Below are 24,737 nucleotides of genomic sequence, written 5' to 3' on the forward strand. Positions count from 1 at the left end.
AAGTCTTTCCAGCAGAGGAAGAAAATGTTGACTGGAATGTGGTGAAATTTGAATGAAAAGTCACACCGCTTAAATAACAACACACGCACATACACACACACATGCCCTAGCTGTTTTGGATTCTGTGGCTTTTCTCCATGTGTTTTCAATCAGCCAGGGTTTTGGAACAGGAGCCCAGAATGCCTTGCTCCATTCGAGGCAAGAGAGAGGAAAATGCTGATCTTGCAGATGTAATAACAGAAAGAGCTGTTCCCCCCTCCACTGCCCCGTAGCAGAAGAATGACATCTGAGAGCTCAAATAAATCAGCCTTCCTTAAATCAACCTTCCTTCCCCTTTAAAGGAGCATGAATTGGTAACTAAATATTACTCTAACAAAAGAAAGAGAAGAAGAAACTGCCGTGTGTGTGTGTGTTTGTGTGTGCTGCTTATTCAATCATCACACCAACCCACTACATTTTTGGCCCAGTGACTGAGAGTCGACTGTAGAATTGTTATTTTTCTTATTATTTCAGCTATTTATATACTGGAATTTTGAAGGAGAGAAGAGAAGGCTATCAATGAATACTAGCCTCTACAGTGAAAAGAAATCTTATGCCAGGAATTATGGAGAGGTTCTGCTAGCCAGTGCAGACAATATTGAGCTAAAGGCAGTTGAAGGCAGCTTCCCATGCTCCCATCACTTTCTTCTGAATGATGAGGACTAGAATCTGATATTGTTTATAAGGAAAGGACCATGGCCCAGTGGTTAGAATGTCTGCTTGACATGCAGAACGTCTCGGGTTCAGTCCCCAATGGCATATCCATATAGATCTGGAAGAGACCCCTGCCTGAAATCCTGGAGAGCTTCTTGCCAGTCAGTGTACACAACTGCTCCCCAAATCCTGGTGTTAGTTGTTTTGCACAAATCTCCCATCAGGCCCAGCTGGTCCAGAGCATCTGGCAGACTTTGGGTTGGAAAGGCAACGCTGAGCTATGTGGTCATTAGTACGACCTGGTATAAAGGTCCTATATGATCTGCAAGACCAGATCAAGGATTCATTCAGGGGTGCAACAGACATCAGGGTGGGCACCTTGGTCTCCCTCTCAGTTTTAATTGTTTAACTTGCTTACATGCTGGATCGTGTCATCTGATTTTCAAGCCATATTGGAATTGCTGTTATGCAAGTGCATTAAATTAATACAGACTCTTATTTCAGAAAAGGGTATTAAGGGAGCAGAGTGACTGGCCTGTGTGGAAAAGTTGCAGCATTTGGGACTTTTCAGTTTAGAGAAAAGGCAAGTAAGAGGCAACATGATGGAAGTTTATAAAATTACACATGGCATGGAGAAAGTGGCTAGAGAAAAGTCCGTCCCTCCCCCCCCCCCCCCATAATATGAGGACTCAGGGTATCCAGTGAAGTTGAATGTTGGAAGATTCAGAACAGATGAAAGAAAGGCCTTCTTCATACAGCTCATAGTTACATCATGGAACTGCCCTCCACCCCCCAGGAGGCAATGATGGCTTTAAAAGAGGACTGGACAAGACTGGACATGGAGGAGAAGAGGGCTAATGAGAGTTTATTAGTCACAATGGCTGTTCCCTGCATCCACATTAGAGACAGCAGTGCTTCTGAAAACCAGTTGTTGGGAACAGCAGGAAGGGAAAGTGCTCTTGTGCTTAAATCCTGCTTCCAGATTTCCCAAAAGAGGCACCTGGTTGGCAACTGTGAGAACAGGGTGCTGGACTAGATGGACTAGCAGCCTCTTCTTATCCTCTAATTTTATTTACAGTCATACCTTGGGTTACAGCCGCTTCAGGTTGTGTTTTTTCAGGTTGCGGTCCACCAAAAGCCAGAAGTACCGGAACGGGTTACTTCCAGGTTTCGGCGGTCGTGCATGCGCAGAAGCACTAAATCACGCTTTGCGCGTGTGCAGAAGCGCAGGGTCACAACCCACACATGCGCAGATGTGGGTTGCGAATGCTGCGGGTTGCGAACGTGCATCCCGCACGGATCACGTTCACAACCCGAGCGTCCACTGTATTTATTTATTTAAGTACATTAATACGGACTCATTTTCCCAAGTGCATTACTGCCTGCCACTGAACTGGAATGATAATGCTCAGGCAATCCATTTCTGGAGTCAGCCTGGAGTCACTAAAACTGTCACAGTGATGAGTGCAAGCAAATAGCCTAGTTTACTGTGAGCAAATTGGCATGGCATTTTAAGCACAGCATTTTAAGACTTGGCTGGCTATGATCAGTTAGCGCCCCTCATTCGCCAGAGCCTTGCCAGTCTCAGTTTGTCAAGAGTTGAGGTCCTGCTGTACTGATGCTGTCTGCTGGGCAATGTGCTTTTGCCAGTAGTGTCTTATTCCATTGGGTGAGCCATCAGTGATAGACTGGAGCTGGGAATCTCGTGCATGTCTCCAAGCCTAATATAATGCAATGTAAGCCACTTCTAAGTGGTTGGTAGATCAGTATGGTGGCAAATGCTTGTATTTCTGCCTCCCCCCCCCTTTTTTTTTTTTTAGAGGGTGGGATAACTCAGCGGGACATGCCCAGGCTTCATTCCTTTGGCTCTTCCTTTCTGCTGCTAGGTTACTTCTGGGTGTCCATGAATCCCAATGCTAGCAGAGGAGAGAAAAACCTTTCTTTATCCACTTTCTCCATGCGCTGCATCAATTTATTACCTTCTATCATGCCATCTCTTGCTTGCCATTTCTCTAAACTGAAAAGTCCCAGAAACTGCAATGTTTCTTCATGGGGAAATTGCTCTATCTGCCTTGACCATTTTGGCTGCCATTTCCTGAACCATCCTGTCCTTGATGGGGTTGGGCATCTGGACAGCTTTATCTGGAAAGAGGGTGCTGGTCCAGGAGGAAAGACTCTTCTGTTTTCATCAGAAACCTGGTGAAGTTTGTCATTTGCCAGAAATATTTCACTCCCATCAGAGGTCTCTGGCATCTTTGTTGAAATTGTCCAAAACTTAGCAACCTGGATTATATACAGCTATGGAAAGATATTTTGGGGCAGAGGTGAAGGATGCATATTGTTATAGGCCACCCCAATCCATGCCGAGCTGTGCATGGGGTTCCAGGGGTCTTGACCCCAACTGTGCTCCTTTGGAGAACTGATATTGCGGTGGTGACTGCCGTGCCTTTAGAAATATGGTTTAGTTAAACATGAGGGTGAAAGAGGAGAGCGCAAAATATGGTCTGGAGCTCAACATCAAAAAAAACGAAGATCATGGCCACTGGTCCCATCACCTCCTGGCAAATAGAAGGGGAAGAAATGGAGGCAGTGAGAGATTTTACTTTCTTGGGCTCCGTGATCACTACAGATGGTGACAGCAGCCACAAAATTAAAAGATGCCTGCTTCTTGGGAGAAAAGAAATGACAAACCTAGACAGCATCTTAAAAAGCAGAGACATCACCTTGCCAACAAAGGTCCGTATAGTTAAAGCTATGGTTTTCCCAGTAGTGATGTATGGAAGTGAGAGCTGGACCATAAAGAAGGCTGATTGCCAAAGAATTGATGCTTCTGAATTATGGTGCTGGAGGAGACTCTTGAGAGTCCCATGGACTGCAAGAAGATCAAACCTATCCATTCTTAAGGAAATCAGCCCTGAGTGCTCACTAGAAGGACAGATCCTGAAGCTGAGACTCCAATATTTTGGCCACCTCATGAGAAGACTCCCTGGAAAAGACCCTGATGTTGGGAAAGATGGAGGGCACAAGGAGAAGGGGACGACAGAGAACGAGATGGTTGGATAGTGTTCTCGAAGCTACCAACATGAGTTTGAGCAAACTGCGGGAGGCAGTGGAAGACAGGAGTGCCTGGCGTGCTCTGGTCCATGGGGTCACGAAGAGTCGGACACGACTAAATGACTAAACAACAACAACACCTTCAGTCTTTACAGAGGAAGTACATCTCAAGAGGAGCTTGCTCCCCACAGTCGTGCAGCACTGGAGTCCAAGGCATCCCTCCCAGCCTGCCTTCAGCCAGCCAGCCAAGACCATTCTGCCCTTTCTCAGCTATTCCAAGCCTCATAGCAAAGGCCCCCAACTCTTCCTGTCACCTCACACCCAGTTACTCTGGCAACCTTCTAAATCCCCTATGTCTGTTCACACCTCAGGGCAAAGGGGGGGGGGGAGAGAGACTGTTCTCTTGAATTGCCAGTGGCCTTCATTGGGCCTGTATTGTTTCTTAATTGTCCTTAATTGGTCAGATTGTTTTGCATAGACTAGCCCAGGAATTCCTCTACAGCTTGAATTTTCCTTTCATATTCCAAATAATCAAAATGCTACCATTTATTAATTTCTACTATCCACTAATAGACTCCAATGCCTCATATCTCTAACTATATATTTGACATCTCCCTGCCAGGGATGATAGTGGGTGGGAGAAGATAGGTTTCCTCCTGCTATGTTTGGATTAAGACTTTGAGGGGGTCTGGTAGCCATCAGCCAGGAAGTAACACGAATTAACCTTATGAACTCTGCAAATCTCAGGAGCTAAATACAGAGCAATAGGTTATTCTCAGAGTTGTCTGGTTGGGTGAAGATTTGGGAAGAGCCGTGTTTAGAAAGTAAGCCTGCACAACAAGCTTTGCAGATTGTGTGTGTGTGTGTGTGTGTGTGTGTGTCTTACACACAGACACACAGGTAGGTAGCTGTGTTGGTCTGATGCAGTCAAAATAAATTTAAAAACTGTCCAGTAGCACCTTAAAGGTAAAGGTAAAGGGACCCCTGACTGTTAAGTCCAGTCGTGAACGACTCTGGGGTTGCAGCGCTCATCTCGCTTTACTGGCCGAGGGAGCCGGCGTTTGTCCGCAGCCAGCTTCCGGGTCATGTGGCCAGCATGACTAAGCCCCTTCTGGTGAAGCAGAGCAGCGCACGGAAACGCCGTTTACCTTCCTACCGGAGCGGTACCTATTTATCTACTTGCATTTTGATGTGCTTTCAAACTGCTAGGTTGGCAGGAGCAGGGACCAAGCAAAGGGAGCTCACCCCATCGTGGGGATTCGAACCATTGATCTTCTGATCAGCAAGCCCTAGGCTCTGTGCTTTAGACCACAGTGCCACTCCCTCCCCATCATAAAGGTAAAGGGACCCCAGACCGATAAATCCAGTTGCGAACGACTCTGGGGTTGTGGTACTGTTAATGACTGCAATTAGTTCTACAGCTGCGCACGTGCGGGTCACAATTCGGCACTTCTGCGCATGTGCAAGCACAATCGCCGAAACCTGGAAGTAACCCGTTCCGGTACTTCTGGGTTCAGCACAGTGTGCAACCCGAAAACGCACAACCTGAAGCGCCTGTAACTCAAAGTATGACTGTATTGGATTCTTGGCTCATTACACATGCTAAAGCTATTTTTGGTCATCTGCATACTATCCCTTGCTTTTTCCTGTAGGACTAATTGCAGTCGTTAACAGTCATCAACAGGTTTACCATACCCATTGAGTCAATTACCCATTGCCTACTACCCTTCTGAGAAAAACCCCACACCACCCTCCCACTATATATAAGGGTCTGGTGACTTCTGTTTCAGTGTAACTGAAAAAGTGTGCATGGACATGAAAGCTTATGCAGGGGTTGGCAAGGTTTACCTCACCTGGGCCAGTTCACTCCAGCGGAGATCCCTCTGTGGACTGGATTGCGCGTGCGCATGAGCGCCCACACTGGCAATTTCCGGTGTCTGTGCAGACATGATTTCCGACACCTGCATCTGCGCAGATGTGATTTCTGGTGCTACGGAAGCGAGTCCCTGTGCCGCACTGTGTTGGTTTAGTGCAGCGCGTGGGGACTTGCTGAGCAGGCGGCTTGGTTCGGGGGCGGCTCATGGGTCAGTTAAACGACCCCCATGGGCTGCTTGTGGCCCATGGGCCTTAGGCTGCCCTACCCCTGCCTACCCAGAACAAACTTAGTTGGTCTCTAAGGTGCTACTGGATAATTTTTTTACTTTTTGTATTTATTTCAACACATACACACACAGAGAGAGTAATTTCCTCACATACCTTTCTCTGTCATTGAGGCACATACAGCATCTCAGCTGAGGGCATGGCAGATGCAATGGGAACAGGGATAGGCATTATTTTATTTATTGCATTTATGCCCACCTTTTCTCCAAGGAGTCAGGGTGGAATCCAAGGTTCTCCCCCACCCCTTTTAAACCCTACAACACCCTGCAAGGTGGGTTAGCCTGAGAGGCAGCGACTGGCCCCCAAGGTCACACTCAGTGAGCATCATGGCAAAGAGGGGATTTGAACCCTGGTCTCCCAGGTCCTAGTCCAGCACTCTAACCACAATGCCACCCTGGTTCTCCTAACCAAACAGTGTCCCTGCATGCATCCTTTAATCACCCCACTCTCTGCTCCCCCTATACCTAGAGATTTTGATAAACCATGACTGGGTACAAGCTGGAAATTTGCAGGGGAAGCCCTAATCATCATAATCACATTACTACTACTACTACTACCACTACTACTACTACTATTGTTATTGTTATTGTTATTATTCACCCTTCACCTTAAGGTCCAACATGGGTTACAGCATTACAACACAATATTAAAAACAGTTAAAAACAACTTACAGAAAAAATAAATAACAGAATATATTACCCACCACCCACCCTAAGGTTCCGAGATGGGTTACAACAATTAAAAACAGTTTAAAACAATTTACAATCAGAGAAATAAGCAGGGTTATACAGCAATAAAAGGAAAAAAAAAAACTATACAACAAAGCCATTATTGTTTTTGTTTTTGTTGTTATTTGAACAGACATCAGTTAACCATTGTGGGAGAATGCATTCTTACTTGCCTACATAGGCCTGGCAGAATTGAAAAGTTTTCAGCAGGCATTTAAAAGTTGGCACAGAAGGTGCCTGCTGAATCTCTAGCAGCAGAGAGTTCCACAGTGATGGCACTCAAGGCTCCACATACCCCCCTCAGGTGTCAGAAGGCAGGGTAAGGAGGTTCATCTTCAGTATCATCCGGAAGCTGTGCAATGAAGGTGTCAGATGCATCTGTGTGGGGAGATTGTTCCACAGCTTAAGGGCCTCCTCCCCTGGGCTGCCACCTTCTGAACTTCTGAGGGCAGAGGAACAGCTAAAAGGGCCCATTTGCTGATCAGCTAGCTGGCAGCAGACTATGTATTTGGAACCTACATTTGTGTCCACCACCCACATGCCTTCTAAATATTGAGCTCAGAGGATTTCAAGGATCTTTTTGCTAGAAACATAACCTGTGTTTGTTTTTGAATACTGGCAACTCCCCATTTACGTGGGGGTTATACTCTGGGCTCTCCAAGCTCTTAAGTGAAATGCATACCCTCCAACATTTCTCCAATGGAAACAGAGACGTCCCATTCCATAATGATAATTTTACTATTTATACCCCACACATCTTACTGGGTTGCCCCAGCCACCCTGGGCAGCTTCCAACATATATAAAAACATAAAGCATTATTATTATTATTATTATTATTATTATTATTATTATTATTATTATTATTATTAATATTAAACTTCCCTATACAGGATTGCCTTCAGATGGCTGGGGGGGGGGCGGATTGGATAGCTCCATACTCTCCAACATTTCTTCAATGAAAATAGGGACATCCTAATTCAAAGCGGGACATTTCGAGATCAAATCAGAAACCAGTACAGCTTCTCTAAATCAGGGACGTCCCTGGAAAATAGGGTCTGGAAGTGGCGTAAGTGGGAAGCACCCTGGAGAGTCCTCGTTGCTCATGAGGAGACCCTTCCCTGTCACTCTCATTTCGTATAATAAATAAACCTTTTAAAATTCATTTTGGGGGGCATAAGGTTCTGTTTAAACGTTTACAGGTTAACTCCCCACTTGCGTGCGACCACACACACAAACCGCTTGGAACCCAGAAGTGGCGGGCAGCTCATGAGAAGACCCTCCCCAGAACCCACTCTAGGGAGGGTCTCCTCATGAGCCGGTGGTGCATTGAGGCTTTGTTGAGGCTGATCAGTGCGCATGGTAGTGCAGCAGACTCTTTCCTATGCTCAGCTGAGCAGCCTCAACAAAGCCCTGCTGCACCTCTGGCTTGCGAGGAGAGGACGGGTCTCCTCATGAGTCGCCTGCTACTTCTGGGTTCCCAGTGCTGCATGTGTATGCGGTTACGTGCAAGTATATCACATGCAAGTGGGGAGTTGCCTGTATGTGTTTCACCTTAACCTTACGGCCCAAAAGTTTCACACGTAAATGAATTTTTAAAAGGTTGATTTATTACATGAAACAACAGTAACAGATGCTGGATGCTGCTTCAGACACCAGAGTTACAGTATAAGCAGCACAGTACAGTACAGTACATACTGATCAAGAAGTTGCAGTTACTGCAGAATGCTGCAGCGCGATTGCTGACAGGAGTGAGGCCTTGTCCATGTATCTGCACTAGTTGCCGATTTGCTTCTGGGTCAAGTTCAAGGTGTTGCTATTAGTATATAAAACCTGACCCCAACATCACCTTACTGCATAGGTGCCCACTTGACCGATTTGATCAGCAGAAGTGGCACTACTACAGTTTCCACATAGTACCTGTTGCACATTTATGGGGGGAAATATTTTAGTGTGGCAGGACTTATACCCTGGAACTCCCTGCCTATTGACATCAGGCAGGTGCCTTCATTGCACTCGTTTTGGCACCTGCTAAAACATTCTGTTTAGTCAAGCCTCCCCAGATGTTTCAAAGGTTGATGTGATGAATTTTGATTTGTTTCCATCCACTGTTGCTTTAACTTCTTGTATGTTTTACAGTATGGTTGTAAACTTTTCTGGTGATAATTTTATTTTTTATTTTTTTGTAAACTGCTTTGAGGTTTTTTTTTTTATTTCCACAATTAGGCAGCATATACATTTTATAAAATAATAAACAATTAAACAAATACAGTGGTACCTTGGGATAAGAACTTAATTCGTTCTAGAGGTCTGTTGTTAACCTGAAACTGTTCTTAACCTGAGGTACCACTTTAGCTAATGGGGCCTCCTGCTGCCACCACGCCGCCGGAGCATGATTTCTGTTCTCATCCTGAGGTAAAGTTCTTAACCTGAGGTACTATTTCTGGGTTAGCGGAGTCTGTAACCTGAAGCGTCTTGTAACCTGAAGCATCTGTAACCCGAGGTACCACTGTAAAGCACACATTGAGCTAAAGAGTAAAAGAAGGAGACCTATCAAAAGCCTAAAGAGAGAGTAACTCTGACATTTTTCAGAGACTCGTATGTGAAGTAGAAAAGGGAGGGAAAAGGGTAAACCTGTCCGGAAGTGAAGGAGAGTGTCAAGCTTGTCCTTGAGAATGCAGATTGAAAAGGCGGCACATGTTGAAGCTGTGAGAGCTAACCAACCATGGACAATCTGGGGCTTAAATATTATTCTGAGCCCATGTTAGGTTATGGACAAGGGATGAGTGATTTGCATTAACACCTATATTCCTTTGTTCTGTTGTTTCTTTTCTGTTAAGTTCCTTTCTGCTGATTATTCTGTTTTTCCTTAGTTGGTAACTGAAAGAATACAATCCCAGTGAGAAATTCCTAAACTGGTTATCTGTATTTCCTGAGTTCTGAATTTACTTTACTACTGCCTATGTGGAACTCATTCATTTTACAGGAGATGCAAATTAAATTTTGCTCGTGACACCAGATTGCTGTCCTGATCTTTACATAAAATCACAGGAGATCAGGAAGCCTTCCAGAACACAAGCAATTTCACTGAGAGGTATATTTTATATCAAGTTTATGCCAGCAGAAATAAACCATAGGAAAAGCTCAGATTGGCATGCAGCAACTGGCACCTGTCCTGGACCATGAAGCCCCTTGGTCTTTTGAGGGCCTCTTACTTTGCCCTGATCTTGAGCGACTGCTCTGATGCCCTCCTGTTGGCAGGGCCAGATTGTGGCTGTGATGCTGTCCACCTCCCTCCAGATGTTCTCGCTGTCTGGATAAATTTGGTCATTGGCATGGGAAAGCGAGCAAGAGTGGTCTGTTTACACACCTTCACATCCAGCCAGGGCTAAAGTGAATTTTTGACCACCAGCCAAACAACAGCAAAATGGGTTTGCTGAGGCTTGGTGTTGGAGCCAAATTGAAAAAATGAGAAAGGGAAGAGAAGCCACATAATATCCTCCTAAGGATGCACATTTTTGCACATTATTATTATTATTATTATTATTATTATTATTAAACTCTTCTAAGTGCTGGTTTGCCTAGGAAACGGTAAGGCCTGGTGGTCAGGCCTTTTATGGATGAGACACTGCTGTTTGTTCCCTGTGGGTTAAGGGAGAGGAAAGGCGGGGTGGAAAAAGAGAAAAGGGAAAAAAGAAGAGGTGGCTGCACGTACTCCTTGCTCTGTCCCTTGACAGATTACCTCTGAGGGTATGCAGCCCCCCACACACACCCAGAGAGAGAGAGAGAGAATATTTCAGTTGTACAAGATAAAGTGAAAAAAGAGAAAAAGAAGAAGGAAAGTACAAAGAAAAATAAGAAAAAGTGCAATAAAAATACATAGTATAGCAGAATCAATGTAACCAGTTACACTTTCATGCATATTATATAGGTATATAAGTACAATTATTGTCCTAATATGTATATGATTGTTGATAACCTACAATAGTCATTCCAAATGCCAATATATTTATCCAAACAGAGTCTGTATCTTTAAGCAATCCATTCATGTCATGTCTTCAGTCTATCGAGTAATGGGGACCATAACGTTATTATTCCAGTTCATCAATGGCAGTCTTTTGGCCATAGTTGGGGCACATAGAATCTATTTTCATTGTCCAGTTGTCAACTTCCATACAGTAGGTATATACAGTGGTACCTTGGTTACAGACACTTCAGGTTACAGGCGCTTCAGATTACAGACTCCACTAACCCAGAAATATTACCTCGGGTTAAGAACTTCGCTTCAGGATGAGAACAGAAATTGTGCAGCGGCGGCAACGGGAGGCCCCATTAGCTAAAGTGGTACCTCAGGTTAAGAACAGTTTCAGGTTAAGAATGGACCTCCAGAACGAACTAAGTTATAATTAACATCATTGAATATCTAGAGGCAAAGAATGAAATACCTGCGGCACTAATTTTTATTGACGCCGAAAAGGCCTTCGATAATGTATCTTGGCAATTCCTTATAAGATGTCTAGAAACAGTAGGGATAGAGGGCGCCTTCCTGGAAGGGATAAAAGCTATTTACTCAAGTCAGAAAGCAAAATTGATTATTAATAATGATTTAACTGATTATTTCAAAATTTCAAAGGGTACAAGACAGGGGTGCCCTCTATCACCTCTTTTATTTATAATGATACTAGAAATTATAGCAAATAAGATAAGAACAACTCCAGAAATACGTGGAATTAAAATTGGGAAAAAAGAATACAAACTGAAAGCATACGCTGATGGTCTGATGGTATCATTAGAAGATCCACAAAGTGTCCATAAGGTAATAGAATTGTTAGAAGAATTTGGAAAGTTATCGGGTTTTAAGTTAAACAAATCAAAAACTAAAATGATGACAAAGAACATGGAAGAAGTTATGAAAAACCAGCTGGAGGCTAAAATTGGAATTAAAGTGGTAAAAAAAGTAAAATACCTGGGAATCTGGCTAACTATGAAGAACATAAATTTAATGATGGACAATTATGAAACAACCTGGAAAGAAATTTAAAAAGATTTAGATATATGGAACAGAATAAAATTATCATGGTCAGGAAGAATGGCCTCAATTAAGATGAATATACTTCCAAAGTTATTATTTCTATTTCAAAATATTCCGGTAATAAGAGGAAACAAAGTATTTAAAGATTGGCAGAAAATTTTATCTAAATTCATTTGGCAGGGGAAAAGGCCTAGAATTAAATTTAAATTGCTTACAGATAGAAGAGAAAGAGGAGGTTTTGCGGTACCGAATTTGAAACTGTATTACAAGGCCTCATGCCTCTGTTGGATTAAAGAATGGATTGTAATAAAAAACACTGACCTACTAGATTTAGAAGGTTTCAACATCAGATTCGTTTGGCATGCATATTTGTGGCATAATAAAGCAAAAGTACATAAAGAATTCTCCAGTCACATCATTAGAGGACCTCTGCTAGAGGTTTGGGAAAGAAATAAAAATCTTCTTGAAAGGAAAACTCCCTGGTGGTTGTCACCAATAGATATTTTAACAATTAAAAAAACAAACTTAGAAGGTAAGAGATGGACATATGAAGATTTATTGGTGAGAACAGAAAAAGGTTGGCAGATCAAAACGTATGAAGAACTAGGAGATAAATTAACGAGTTGGTTACAATTCCATCAAATTAATGCACTGTGGACAGAAGATAAAAAGATCGGGATGAACGGGAAAAAAATCAAGATTCCAGATAGAAATACTGGAAGGAAATTCAAAACTCTTATCAAAAATGTATAATCAACTGTTAGAATGGGATACTAAGGACAAGGAAATAAAAGAAGTTATGGTGAAATGAGCGATAGATCTGGGATATCATTTGGAATACGATAGTTGGATTAAGCTCTGGAATAAAGATATGAAGTTCACTGCTTGTGTTGCCTTAAGAGAAAACATGGAAAAAATGATGTACAGATGGTAAAGTTAGGAAAAATCTATAAGAATGGAGATAAAATGTGCTGGAGGTGTAAAAACAAGGGAGGTAGTTTTTACCACATGTGGTGGACTTGTGAAAAAATCAAGAACTTCTGGGAGCTGATTTATAATGAACTAAAAAAAATGTTTAAATATACTTTTGTTAAAAAACCTGAAAATTTTCTTCTGGGAATGATTGGCAATGAAATTAAGAAAGAGGACCAGACCTTATTCCAGTATGCAACAACAGCTGCTAGAATTTTAATCGCCCAAAATTGGAAATCAATCAATATCCCAACAGTAAGAGATTGGCAAAGTAAATTATTTGAATATTCAGAATCGGCAAAAATAACACAAAAAATCAGAGACCAGAAAGAAACAAAGTTTATTAAAGAATGGAATAAATTCATAACCTATATTGAAGTAGATTTAAAAAATCCAAAGATCACAGTAGGCTTAATATAACCCTTCGACATACAAAAGTTTTAAAGATAAACTGCGGGGAAAAATGTACTACATAATCCAAAACTGAGATGGAGGGAAGTCAATAACTTACATGTTTGTCTTTGTTTTTTTTCTTTTCTTATAATTAAGTTATGCTGTTCTTATTATTGTTTTCTTTTTGTGAAGAATTTACTTTCTGTACATATGTGTGTATATGTGTGTATGAAAATTAATAAAGAGAAATTTAAAAAAGAATGAATTAAGTTCTTAACCCGAGATACCGCTGTAATTAAAAAAAAAGGGTATGCAGCCCTTGACAATAAAAAACAGTTCCCTGCCCTCAGCCCATGTGATGGGGATGGTGTCCATCTTCTCTCTCTCTCTTAATAAACTTTATTAAACAAGAAGATATCTTAAAATACACACAAAACAAACATACAGTACAAACATTCTATAAGAAAAAAGAACTTTTCTATAAGAAAAAAGAACTAAACCCATTGTACTATTTTGCATTCAGTTTTTTTACACAATTTCTTATTAATATTTTTCTATATCTTAATTTAAACTTTTTAAAATACTTCCTTATATCACAAGACTCATTGGATATCTGCCAGGAAACGTTTATTATCACAGTACCCTTTGAGATGTTCCTTAATCCATTCCTTATTACGTAACATCTTGTGTTGAGTTTCCTCTCACTGTCCCAGTTCTCCTTGCTAGCTGTAAATACTCTATTAATTTGGCTCGCCATTCAATCTTTGAAGGGATGGTATCACTTTTCCAATTTCTTGCTATTAGAATCCTTGCTGCAGTTGTTGAATACATGAATAATGGTCTGATTTTATTCTTGATCTCTGATGTCATGCTTCGTAATAAAAATGCCTCGGGTCTTTTAGTGAATGGGATTTTAAACATTTCCTTTAACTCATTATAGATGGTGGGTGTCCGCCTTGCCACAGTGTGGTGTCCCATCCTTTTGTGTCAGCTGCATCTTTCCCGTCTCTCTCCTCCCAGGGTGACATCCAGCAGCTCTTCGTGGTAGCAGACCACCGAGCAGCCTACGACTATTGTGAGCACTACAGCCCGGATTGTGACACAGCTGTCCCAGATGCGCCGCAGTCCCAGGACCCCAACCCTGATGAATATGTAAGTGGAAAGAGATGAACGACTCTCACAATGTCGGTGCAAAATCTGGAGGCAGCCTGCTGGCTCCCCATGCAATCCAGAGCAAGGAATGGCAAGGCAACCCCAGTGCAACCCCTTCATGGAAGTGGAGTGATGAGCTGAAACCACCCCTTCCCCAAAAAGCACACACCACTTTTCTATGGGGAGGGAGCGATCTACCTCTGCTTCAGTTTCACATGGGTTTATTCATAAACCCACTCCAGTCTGTTTTAGATACCGTTCGACTCAGGGTAGACCCATTGAAATTAATTGAAATTAATTTTAATGGGTCTACTCAGAGCAAAACTTAGGTGAATACCACCCTGATTTTTTTTGCTTTAAATACCTACGAAAATTCTAAGTGGTTAACAAATTGTCTTTTTTTTCCTTTTTAACATGGGCTGTGTGTACAAGCAAGTGTAACAGACTTTGTGTAAGCATATACACCATGCATTCAAAGCATATTCCTTCCTGCAAAGAATCCTAGGAATGGTAGTTCACGCTTCCAAAGCTACACTCCAGCACCCTTAGGTAAAGGGACCCTGACCATTAGGTCCAGTCGTGGATGACTCTGGGGTTGCGGCGCTCATCTCGCTTTACTGGCCGAGGGAGCCGGCGTACAATTTCTGGGTCATGTGGCCAGCATGACTAAGCCGCTTCTGGCGAACCAGAGCAGCGCACAGAAATGCCGTTTACCTTCCCGCCAGAGCGGTACCTATTTATCTACTTGCACTTTGACGTACTTTCGAACTGCTAGGTGAGCAGGAGCAGGGACCGAGCAACGGGAGCTCACCCCGTCGTGGGGATTCGAACCACCAACATTCTGATTGGCAAGCCCTAGGCTCTGTGATTTAGACCACAGCACCACCCGCATCCCTTAAACTACAGCTATTACTACTACTACTACTACTACTATTATGTGGGATGAGCTTTAAATGTATGGTGGGTATGCAGCCTAAGCTATAGCAAAAGAAAATAAAAAATGGAAAAAGCATTAATGGGCAGGAGCCTTGGCTTTTAACTGCAATGAGCAGACTGTTCCATGTAGTCTACACTCACACAAGATTCTGTTGACTAACACATCCACTCCCAAACGAGGCTCTGCTTCAGCCATCTCTATTTCATTTGCAGATATTTAGGTTAGAAGAAGGGACGCAGGTGGCGCTGTGGGTTAAAGCCTCAGCGCCTAGGGCTTGCCGATCGAAAGGTTGGCGGTTCGAATCCCTGCGGCGGGGTGCGCTCCCGTCGTTCGGTCCCAGCGCCTGCCAACCTAGCAGTTCGAAAGCACCCCTGGGTGCAAGTAGATAAATAGGGACCGCTTACCAGCGGGAAGGTAAACGGCGTTTCCGTGTGCGGCTCTGGCTCTGGCTCTGGCTCTGGCCAGAGCAGCGATGTCACGCTGGCCACGTGACCCGGAAGTGTCTCCGGACAGCGCTGGCCCCCGGCCTCTTGAGTGAGATGGGCGCACCAACCCCAGAGTCTGGCAAGACTGGCCCGTACGGGCAGGGGTACCTTTACCTTTACCTTTAGGTTAGAAGAGCCTTTCTAGATCAGTCCCATTAAAGTCCACCATCCTGTTCTCACAGTGGCCAACCAAATGCCCCAAATAGGAAGCCCACAGGCAAGACCTGAACCCAATAGAGCACCCTCCCCCCCCCACTTGTGATTCCCAGGAACTGGTAATTAAAGGCATGTTGTATCTGACTTGTATCTGAACTTGGCCACTGTGGTTAGTAGTTGTTGATAGCCTTTTCCTTTCCAGATGTTCGTCTAATCCATCATTTTAAAGCCATCCAGGTTGGTGGCCATCACTATAGCTTGTGGGTAACAAATCCCACAACTTAAGTCTGTGCTGTTCGGAGAGGTTCCTCCTTTTGCCTCTTCTGATCCTGACTCAGTGAAACTGTGGATGGTGGTGACAATGCCTCGCAGCCTCCCCATGTTCTAGCTGCTGTGCTTTCTGCCTTGCAGTACCCAGATGGAGATGGGAACCTCGAAGTGGAAGGAGAAACTTACTACTACGAATATCCCTACTATGAGGACACAGATGACACAGGCAAAGTGGTACCACCTACGACCCCAACTACAGATACTGAAGAAGTGGCACGGGAAAGGGCTGAAACCACTGAGGTATGGAACAGGGGGCCGCAGCTGGATTGGTGAACTGGTTCCAATCCAGCCCCCTCCCCCTATTTTCAGATGCTGCACACATGGCATAGAAACATAGGCCATGTTTGAAGAAGCTTTCCCTGTGGCGTAGGGTGTAGAGATGCTATTGGTTCTCCCAGAGTGGCTTCCATAAGCCCTTGTATTAAGATACTCTTTGAAATAACAATTTAATTCATAAGGGACACAGATGTCATCTATTTTTACTCTTTTGACATGTTGCAGCACTAAGCCAATGGTGTAGGGGGTGAAATATCCTAGCCTTTATAAATCCTAAAGTGGGGTGTCCTGTAACTAGCAGTGCCCCCTCTGAGATCAGGTAACAGGGCACTGCAGAAGGTCATGCCTGGCCTCAGGCAGATGTTTCCAGATGGTTATTATGTGATATTGATATACAGAACTGGATGGCTCTCTTTCTGGGGTGCCAACACAATCCAAAGATTTTAGTATTATTCCTGGTACGGTACCCCCTGATTTGCCCCTTGATCATTTACACAGGCTGAGATGGCTTTTGACAGAATATAGGTTAAATGCTCTGCAGGTGATGGGGGCACTATAGGGCTCAGAACGGCATATATAAATATTTCACGGCCATCTGCTTTAAAGAGGAGAGCATGGTACAATTCTTAATAGAGTATATACCCTGTGTTAGGAGAGCTTGAAGCTTGGGTGAATTAGACTGGAATAATCACTTACAGTTTCTGGAGTTCAAAGGGTTTATTTATATAGGAATATATTTACAAGATGAGTGTAGATGAGAAAGAGAAAATAGCAGGTATCTTTCTCAACTAGTCATATAGAACCGTCACATTTGTTAAACAGGATTCAGAGAAGTGAGAGCCATTGATTGCACCTAAAGATCACACTGACTAAAATGGATTTGTTGTTCTGATTTTGTGGGGGAAGTTTTGTGAACGAGTCTTTTATGACAATGTACTTACTTTGATGCTTATTTTTTTGCTTTGTGATTTGTCTGTTAATATGATGAGTGTGTGGTATGGTTTAGGCTTGGTTGGCCAGAAATCAATAAACTATTCCTTTTCATATTTTAAATATCTGTTTAATTAATTAGGGGGCACATGTATCAGCCAGTTTGATTCTTCTGACATGCTGCGGTGCTAACAGTGTAGAAGGGCATGTGTCTCCTAGCTTGTGTGCATCCTAAGAAAAGGTATCCTCAAATATCAGGTAACTGTGGCCTCTTATTTTTGTGGAAACAGGAACTTGCCCCTCCATCTACAGCATCCCCACCCATTGTGGAGAGAACTCAAGAGGAGACCACGGTGAAAGAAAGGGTAGAGGATCCACTGGTGGATGAATATAATTATGGAACCATAATTGATGAATATTACACTCCACTCCCTGATGAAGATATCAGCTATGATGACCTTGATAAGCTCCCAGAGGGCGGCGTCGAGGTGGAGGTCCCCACCAGCACAGTGATCACCCTCAACGGAACCAATGTAATTCTTTGTGGCCTCAAAACTATGATCCATGTTCTGGCTCGGTCTGTAGCCCAGGCATTTTGGGTTGTTAACCCAATCAAGTTCTACCCAGAATAAACCCACTAGAATTAACAAGCCTGATTTTGTCATAAGGAGAACCTGCTAGATCAGGCCATTGGCCCATCTAGTCCAACATCCTGTTCTCACAGGTGCCAGCCAGATGCCTCAATGGGAAACACACAAGCAGGGCCTGAGCACAAGATCAGCACCCTCTCTTGTGGTTTCCAGCAACTGGTGCTCAGAAGCATTACCATGGAGGCAGAGCATAGCCATCATGGCTTGTAGTTGTTGAGGCCAGTCAGTTTCAGATGAGTCTACTCTGTGTAGGACTAACATTAGCTACAGCCCACATTCTTGAACTGCCTCATGGGTTCTGAAGTTGTCTTTAAGTTGCATTTTAGGAAGTTGATGGCTGATGGTGGATCCTAGTGAACTGGTGATTATGCTAAGGACCGCTGCTCTTTTGCAGGGGAACATTATGCATACCTGGATCAACACAGCTGCCTGCATTTTCAAACCTTGGAGGTGTAGCCATGCTGCTTGAGTGGGGTGGCATGTCCTCGTGATGAGTTCCTTCTTTTCAGATTTTACAACGAGAGTATTCAGTTGGGTTTCTGTTCATGTGGGGCAGCAGTAAGGCCTAATCTACAATAAATCCATAATTTAGTGTGGCAGCACCTATACTTTGGAGCTATCTTCCCTTGACATCAGGCAGGTGTCTTTGCTGTACTCTTTTTGGCACCTGCTAAAAATATTTTTGTTTGGGCAAACCTTTTCAGACATGTGAAATGTTGACAGGTGTTTTAATCTAGCCTTTAGTTTACCATTTACTTTAATTATTTTTTCGAGAGTTTTAAATAGTCATTATTCTATTCTTTGCATAAACTGCTGTAAGGTTGTTATGAATTTTGGGAAATTAATGAATCATAGAATTGTAGAGTTGGAAGGGAACCCAAAGGCCATCTAGCCCAACTCCCTGAATTGCAGGAATCACAGCTAAAATGTGCTACCCCCCAAACTTATGTTATAGAATCCTCTGCAACCAGCAACAGCTTTGGTATGCAGAAGCTTATATTGGAATGGTCTATTGATGGTAGGAAATCTGGAAATCCCTCTGGCTTGGAGGAAAAGGTCTTAGCGCCTTCTGTTTTCTGTTCTCTTCCACTTAGGATGCAGAACAAGGGCGTGAAGGAGGAGAAGACCCCAACAAGGACTTCACGGAGGAGACCCTCACAGAGTATGAAGATGGGTACTATTATGGCAACTATGACCGGACAGATTCTCCGGACATTGGACCTGGCATGCCTGCTAACCAGGACACGATTTATGAAGGGGTAAGGGAAGACTTGGTTCCTTGAGAAACGAGGAGACTGGACTTCACAGTCCATGCTGTGTGGAGGTGAAGCCAGTGCCTTGGATTAGTGCAGTGGTTCCGAAGATGAGCAGTTGTGCCCCCTGGGGAGATAGTGGGATTGCAGTGGGACTAAGAGGCAGGTGGATTCTTCCAGGTGGGTTCTTCCAGGAGCCTGGATTGCTTATTTACAATTGACTGGGCTAGAGTCTGGAGCAAAACACTTTCCTCGCTTCGTATTATGGTGGCCTAGTAAGCTGTTAAAAACTGAGATAGGTAGATAAAATATTTTCTTTCTGAGTTGTTTTTCCTAAAAGGATCTGTTTTAAAAAATATGTAGATGTCAGAGTCTCATTGGACAGATGAGATGTTCTGCTTCTGCAACACTCTGCTTGGTGGCAATCGATTTGGTGGTAATGAATGTAGCCAATGAAGTGGAGCAATGCTCATTGTTCAGTGAGTTCTTGCTTTTGTTTCCTGTGTCTGCTGCAGATTGGTGGGCCACGAGGTGAAAAGGGACAGAAAGGGGAGCCAGCCATAATTGAACCGGTAAGAGCTGTCGCTTTGCCTTTGCCTTGCAGCTTGAGAATTCATGTGGAAATTGTGCAATGATAACATTTAGAAATCCATCAATTTATCAAACCAGGGCAAGGATGGGGAAACCTCAAGCCTGCAGGTCAAATGTGGCCCTCTGGGCTGCTCTGTCTGGCTCTCAGGACAGAGGGCCTCGACCCACAATCTCCTTGAGTGTTTTTGCCTATTTGGAATATGTCCTTGAGCTGTGATAATGTCTCTTGCTAGCCAGGATGGGAATGTGTTTGTGTATTTGGCCCTGCCCACACCTGCTGCTCCACCTAGTTTTTTTTTGCTTCTGGCCCTGTCCACCACTAGGGTTGCCATATTTCAAACAGTGAAAATCTGGACAGAAAAGTTGTGAGCTTCCTCTCTCTTTTTTTTTAGTTTTGCCCAAAGTTGTTGAGCTTTTTGGGCAAAATCGCAAAAAAAAAACCCCTCCCACCAAATTTTTGAGCTATTTTTATTTAAAAACTGCAAAAACGGCACTGCTGACATGGGTAGCCATACGGCTGGATTTTCCCAGACATTTCCCCAATTTTCGCCTGGACACTGCTGCTGACTGCAGTATTCTGGACATGTCCGGGAAAATTCGGACGTATGGCAACCCTATGCACCGTTGACATATGACCCCTAGAAGGCTGCTCTGAGTAGAACGAAGCCCATGGACTGCATAAGTTCTCAACCGCTGAAATAGTTGCAAGAGGTTCTCTAGTAACAAGAAGGGATAACTGCAAAGCAATCTGTTCTGCATTTCTGTAGTTTGGCAGCAGGGTAGAAGTCTATTCTATCTTTCTGTCTTCTCCTTTCCCAGCCTCCAAAAGTTCTCTGCCTAATAATAATAATAATAATAATAATAATAATAATAATAAATTTATTATTTATACCCCACCCATCTGGCTGGGTTTCCCCAGCCTCTCTGGGCGGCTTCCAACAAGGATTAAAAATACATCAAATGTCACACATTAAAAACTTCCATGAACAGGGCTGCCTTCAGATGTCTTCTAAATGTCAGGTAGTTGTTTATCTCTTTGACATCTGATGGGAGGGCATTCCACAGGGCGGGTGCCACTACTGAGAAGGCCCTCTGCCTGGTTCCCTGTAGCTTTGCTTCTTGCAATGAGGGAACCACCAGAAGGCCCTCAGCACTGGAGCTCAGCATCTGGGCAGAATGATGGGGGTGGAGACGCTCCTTCAGGTATAGAAATAAGAACATAATGGCCCATCTAGTCCAGCATCTTCTTATCACAGTGGCCATCCAGACGCCCAATAGAAAGTCCTCAAAGCAGGTGCAGACCACAAGAGCCCTCTCCCTGCCTGCAGTTTCCAGCAGCTGGTATTCAGCATTGCTTCCTCTGACCACGGAGGAAGAGCATAGTGACCCTGGCTAGTGGCCATCAATAGCCCTCTCCTCCATGAATTTGTCTCATCCTCTTTTAAAGACATACAATCTGGTGGCCATGCCTGCCTCCTGTGAGAGAGAGAGCTACAGTTAAATTATGTGCTGTGTGAAGAAGGCCTTTGTTTTATTCATCATCTTCCAACACCCAGCTTCATTTGGATGTCCACATCTAGTGCTATGAGACAGGAAGGAAACTTTCATCATGACTTGCATAATATTATAAACTTCTATCATGTTGCCTCTTACTTACATTTTCTCTAAGCTAAAAAATTCCAAACGCTGAAACTGTTCCTCACAGGGGAGTCACTCTGACCTCCTTGATAATTTTCATTGCAATTCTGGTTGCTACAACATCTGGCTGCTGTCACCACTGTACATCTCCATATTGGATCTGACCTAGGTTCTGGACAACAGAGGCAGGAATGAAGTTGCAGAGTGCTTAGTGCTGAATAGCTTCAGGCTGCAATTTGGAGATCACAATTTGGAGATCCTCCCTTAAGGTTAAAAAAAAATCCCTGCAAGGAGAAGTCTAGAAGAAAAAATCCCTGCAAGAGGAAAACTGGAAAACTAATACAGTGGGGGGGGGGGAGTGGACTGAGCTGGATCTTTTCTCTTTGATGTTGAGGTTCCCGTCTTTTTTAAAATTGCACAGAATTGTTTATGTGGGGGGACATGACAAAACAATGGCATCTGTTACATGCAATCTCAGGTCTTATTAAACCAATTCATAGAAGGGAAGGCCATCAATGACTACTGACCACAATGGCTACATTCTACCACTGTGGTTGGAGGCAGTCAATGCTGCTTCTTGAATACCAGTTGCTGGAAACCGCAGGAGGGAAGAGCTGCTTTTGCACTCAGGTCCTGCTTGCAGGTTTCCCCTGTTGGCATCTGGTTAGCCGCTGTGAGAACAGGATGCTGGACTAGGTGGGCTGCCTTTGGCCTGATCCAGCAGGCTCTTATGTTCCTCAGCCCAGCTGCTTCCACACCCTTTTAACAGCTATTGCCTTCTCTGTCCCGTAAAAAGAAAAAAAGCTACTCTGTTTTTCCAGCTCAGTCCTCCCCATCTAACATTTTCTGTACACTAGCGACCTAATTAACCCAGTTTTTTTCCTGGCAGACCAGCCAAAGTAACAGCAACCTTGTCTGACTTGCAAAGTTGAAAGGTCTCCGTTTGCTGCTTCTCCCTGATGATTTCCCTACAAGGGGAAATGAAGTCAGAACCAACTCCTCCTCTTAACTGTTTTCAAGCTGCCTCCCATTCTTCCCTCACCCCTGTCTCTGAGGGAGCTTGCAGCTGAAACACGTGTGTGTGTGTGTGTGTGTGTGTGTGTGTGTGTGTGTGTGTGTGTAAAAGAGAAAAATCAGAGATGCCCTCAGCATGGAGGGGGATCTGCTGAAAACAGTTGCATAAGAATTTGGCAGCTCTGAGCAGGGTTTGAAAATGCCAGACCACCGAGAGGCTGCTAGAATGTAAACAAGACCAAATGCTTGTATTTTCTCTTTCTCTCCACTGTCCAAAAAAAGAAACATTCTGGAGCTTTTTGCTTTTTTTTTATTAATGCACTCCTTATCAGGCTTAGATGCATTCCAAGCTAGGCTCACTGGATGCCTTTCCCCTCCCCTCTTCAACTCCACAGAGGCCCTGCAAGTCACTACATAATAAATTTACTTGAAGTTGAGGCCTTGGGTTTTTTTGGGTGGGCGGGGGTTGCATTTCAGCTGCTTACTGTACTTTTCAGAATGGCCACTATGTGTGCCGGTTTTCTTGAGCTCAGCGTGCAGCAGGATCTTGCAACCCTGTCGTTTTTGCAGTGCATAAGGGGGTAAAAGCAGCAGCTGGTACAGAGGAAGAACACAAGAAAAATAAGAAGAGATGAGTTGCTAGATTAAGCACCTAGTCCACCATCCTGTTCCTACAGTGGCCAGCCAGTTGCCCCAAATGGGAAGCCCCCAGGCAGGAGGATCTGAGCAGAACAGCAACTCTTCCCTCTTGCAGTTTCCAGCAACTAGGATTCAGAAGCGATTCTGCCTCCAGCTGTGGAAGCAGAGCATAGCCATTGCGGCTAGTAGCCATTGATAGCCCTGACCTCAATGCATTTGTCTAATCCTCTTTGAAAGCCATCCAAGCTAGTGACCATCACAGCCTCCTGCAGGAGGGAGTTCCACAGTTTAACTATGCGCTGCATGAGTAACTCTTTCATCTGTCCTGAATCTTCCAACATTTGGCTGCACTAGATGACTACAAGTTCTTCTGTTATGAGAGAGGGAGAGAAACTCTTCTCTATCCACTTTCTCCACACCATGCAGTTTTGTACAGTTCTATCTTACTCACCTTTTGTCTCAACTACTGCACCCTTTCCTCATAGGGGAGTTGCTCCATCCCCTTGATCGTTTGGGTTGCCCTTTTCTGAGCCTGTTCCAACTCTGTTATTCAAAATATGCAATTTTGTACTATTTCAGAATTCAGTTTTTAGACTGCAGATTATTATTTTTTTTAAAAAAAACAAGTTTAGATTCCCCACTGGCCTGTTTGTTAAATGTATTGCAATCTCTTTCTCTGTTTCAGGGGATGCTCATTGAGGGCCCATCTGGGCCAGAAGGACCAGCGGTGAGTTGCAAAATATGACCTATATATTCTGTGCTTTCCCCCTATTTTCTCTCACTTAGCACAACCTTGTCTCTTTGTGTGTCTTTTGACTGCTGCCTGAGTGCAGCTGTTCTCTGGGTTCAATTACTTCCATATGATGGGCATGGTTCTGCAAGCCTTGTGAGGTCAATTTGACCATGCTAAAGTAAACACATCCTTCTCATACTTTTCCTGTTCAGTGTGTGCATGCACACACACACACACACTTCCTTTTGTCTTGCAGCTAATTTTCCTTCTTTTTTCCTTCCACATCAGGGTCTTCCAGGTCCTCCAGGTACGACTGGTCCAATGGGTCAAGTTGGAGATCCTGGTGAAAGGGTGAGTTACCTTGCAAATTCCCGATGCTCAGAGCACAGGGAGTGAGCCCTAGTACAAAATGCTGCTGCTGTCTTTCTGCAAATAATTTTTCTGCCTTGATCTGAAATCACCACTAACCACACCTCTGACATTGGCGGGACTGAGAAGATGTTCTTTCTCAAGGATCAAAGTGACTGGGCAGGTTCACATAGGGAGATAGGTAGTTTGGGCCCAATTTCTCCACCTGAAGTTGTTCCCTAAGGAGATTCTGGCTGAAGCTGAATCAGAAGTAAATGTTCAAAACTTGAGTTGAAATATGTTAGCATAAATCACGCTGGACGACATTCTAAGCAAATTTGATTCACACCAAAATTGGATTTCATGGGAAATGGCGGTTTCCTTTGCTGGCCTGCCAGAGCAAACTCAACAAAACTTCTTTGTTATTATTATTACTACCCTGTGTCCAGATCATACTTGGACCACAACAATTGACATGGGTTTCTGTTGCAATACGATGCTTGCATTTGTAAGATAATGTATTTTGTTGTTTTTTAAAGCATGCTTAAATTGAGTTTTTGAACATAAGGAGAGCA

At 43.7% G+C, this 24,737-nt stretch overlaps 1 protein-coding gene across 3 annotated transcripts in view; it reads left to right on the plus strand.

Annotated features, from left to right (window-relative positions):
* The window catches only part of COL5A1 (collagen type V alpha 1 chain), a 181,126-nt gene that overhangs the window by 61,448 nt on the left and 94,941 nt on the right, over positions 1-24,737 (plus strand). For all 3 annotated transcript variants that reach the window (XM_079961194.1, XM_079961196.1, XM_079961195.1), the window contains exons 5-11: positions 14,051-14,182; positions 16,172-16,330; positions 17,587-17,829; positions 19,041-19,205; positions 19,715-19,771; positions 23,767-23,808; positions 24,103-24,165. In XM_079961194.1, the coding sequence (XP_079817320.1) occupies positions 14,051-14,182; positions 16,172-16,330; positions 17,587-17,829; positions 19,041-19,205; positions 19,715-19,771; positions 23,767-23,808; positions 24,103-24,165 (861 nt within the window). The remainder of the gene's footprint in view (positions 1-14,050; positions 14,183-16,171; positions 16,331-17,586; positions 17,830-19,040; positions 19,206-19,714; positions 19,772-23,766; positions 23,809-24,102; positions 24,166-24,737) is intronic.

The sequence above is a fragment of the Podarcis cretensis genome (genome assembly GCF_951804945.1).
Source record: "Podarcis cretensis genome assembly, chromosome: Z".
Classification (NCBI taxonomy): Eukaryota; Metazoa; Chordata; class Lepidosauria; order Squamata; family Lacertidae; genus Podarcis; species Podarcis cretensis.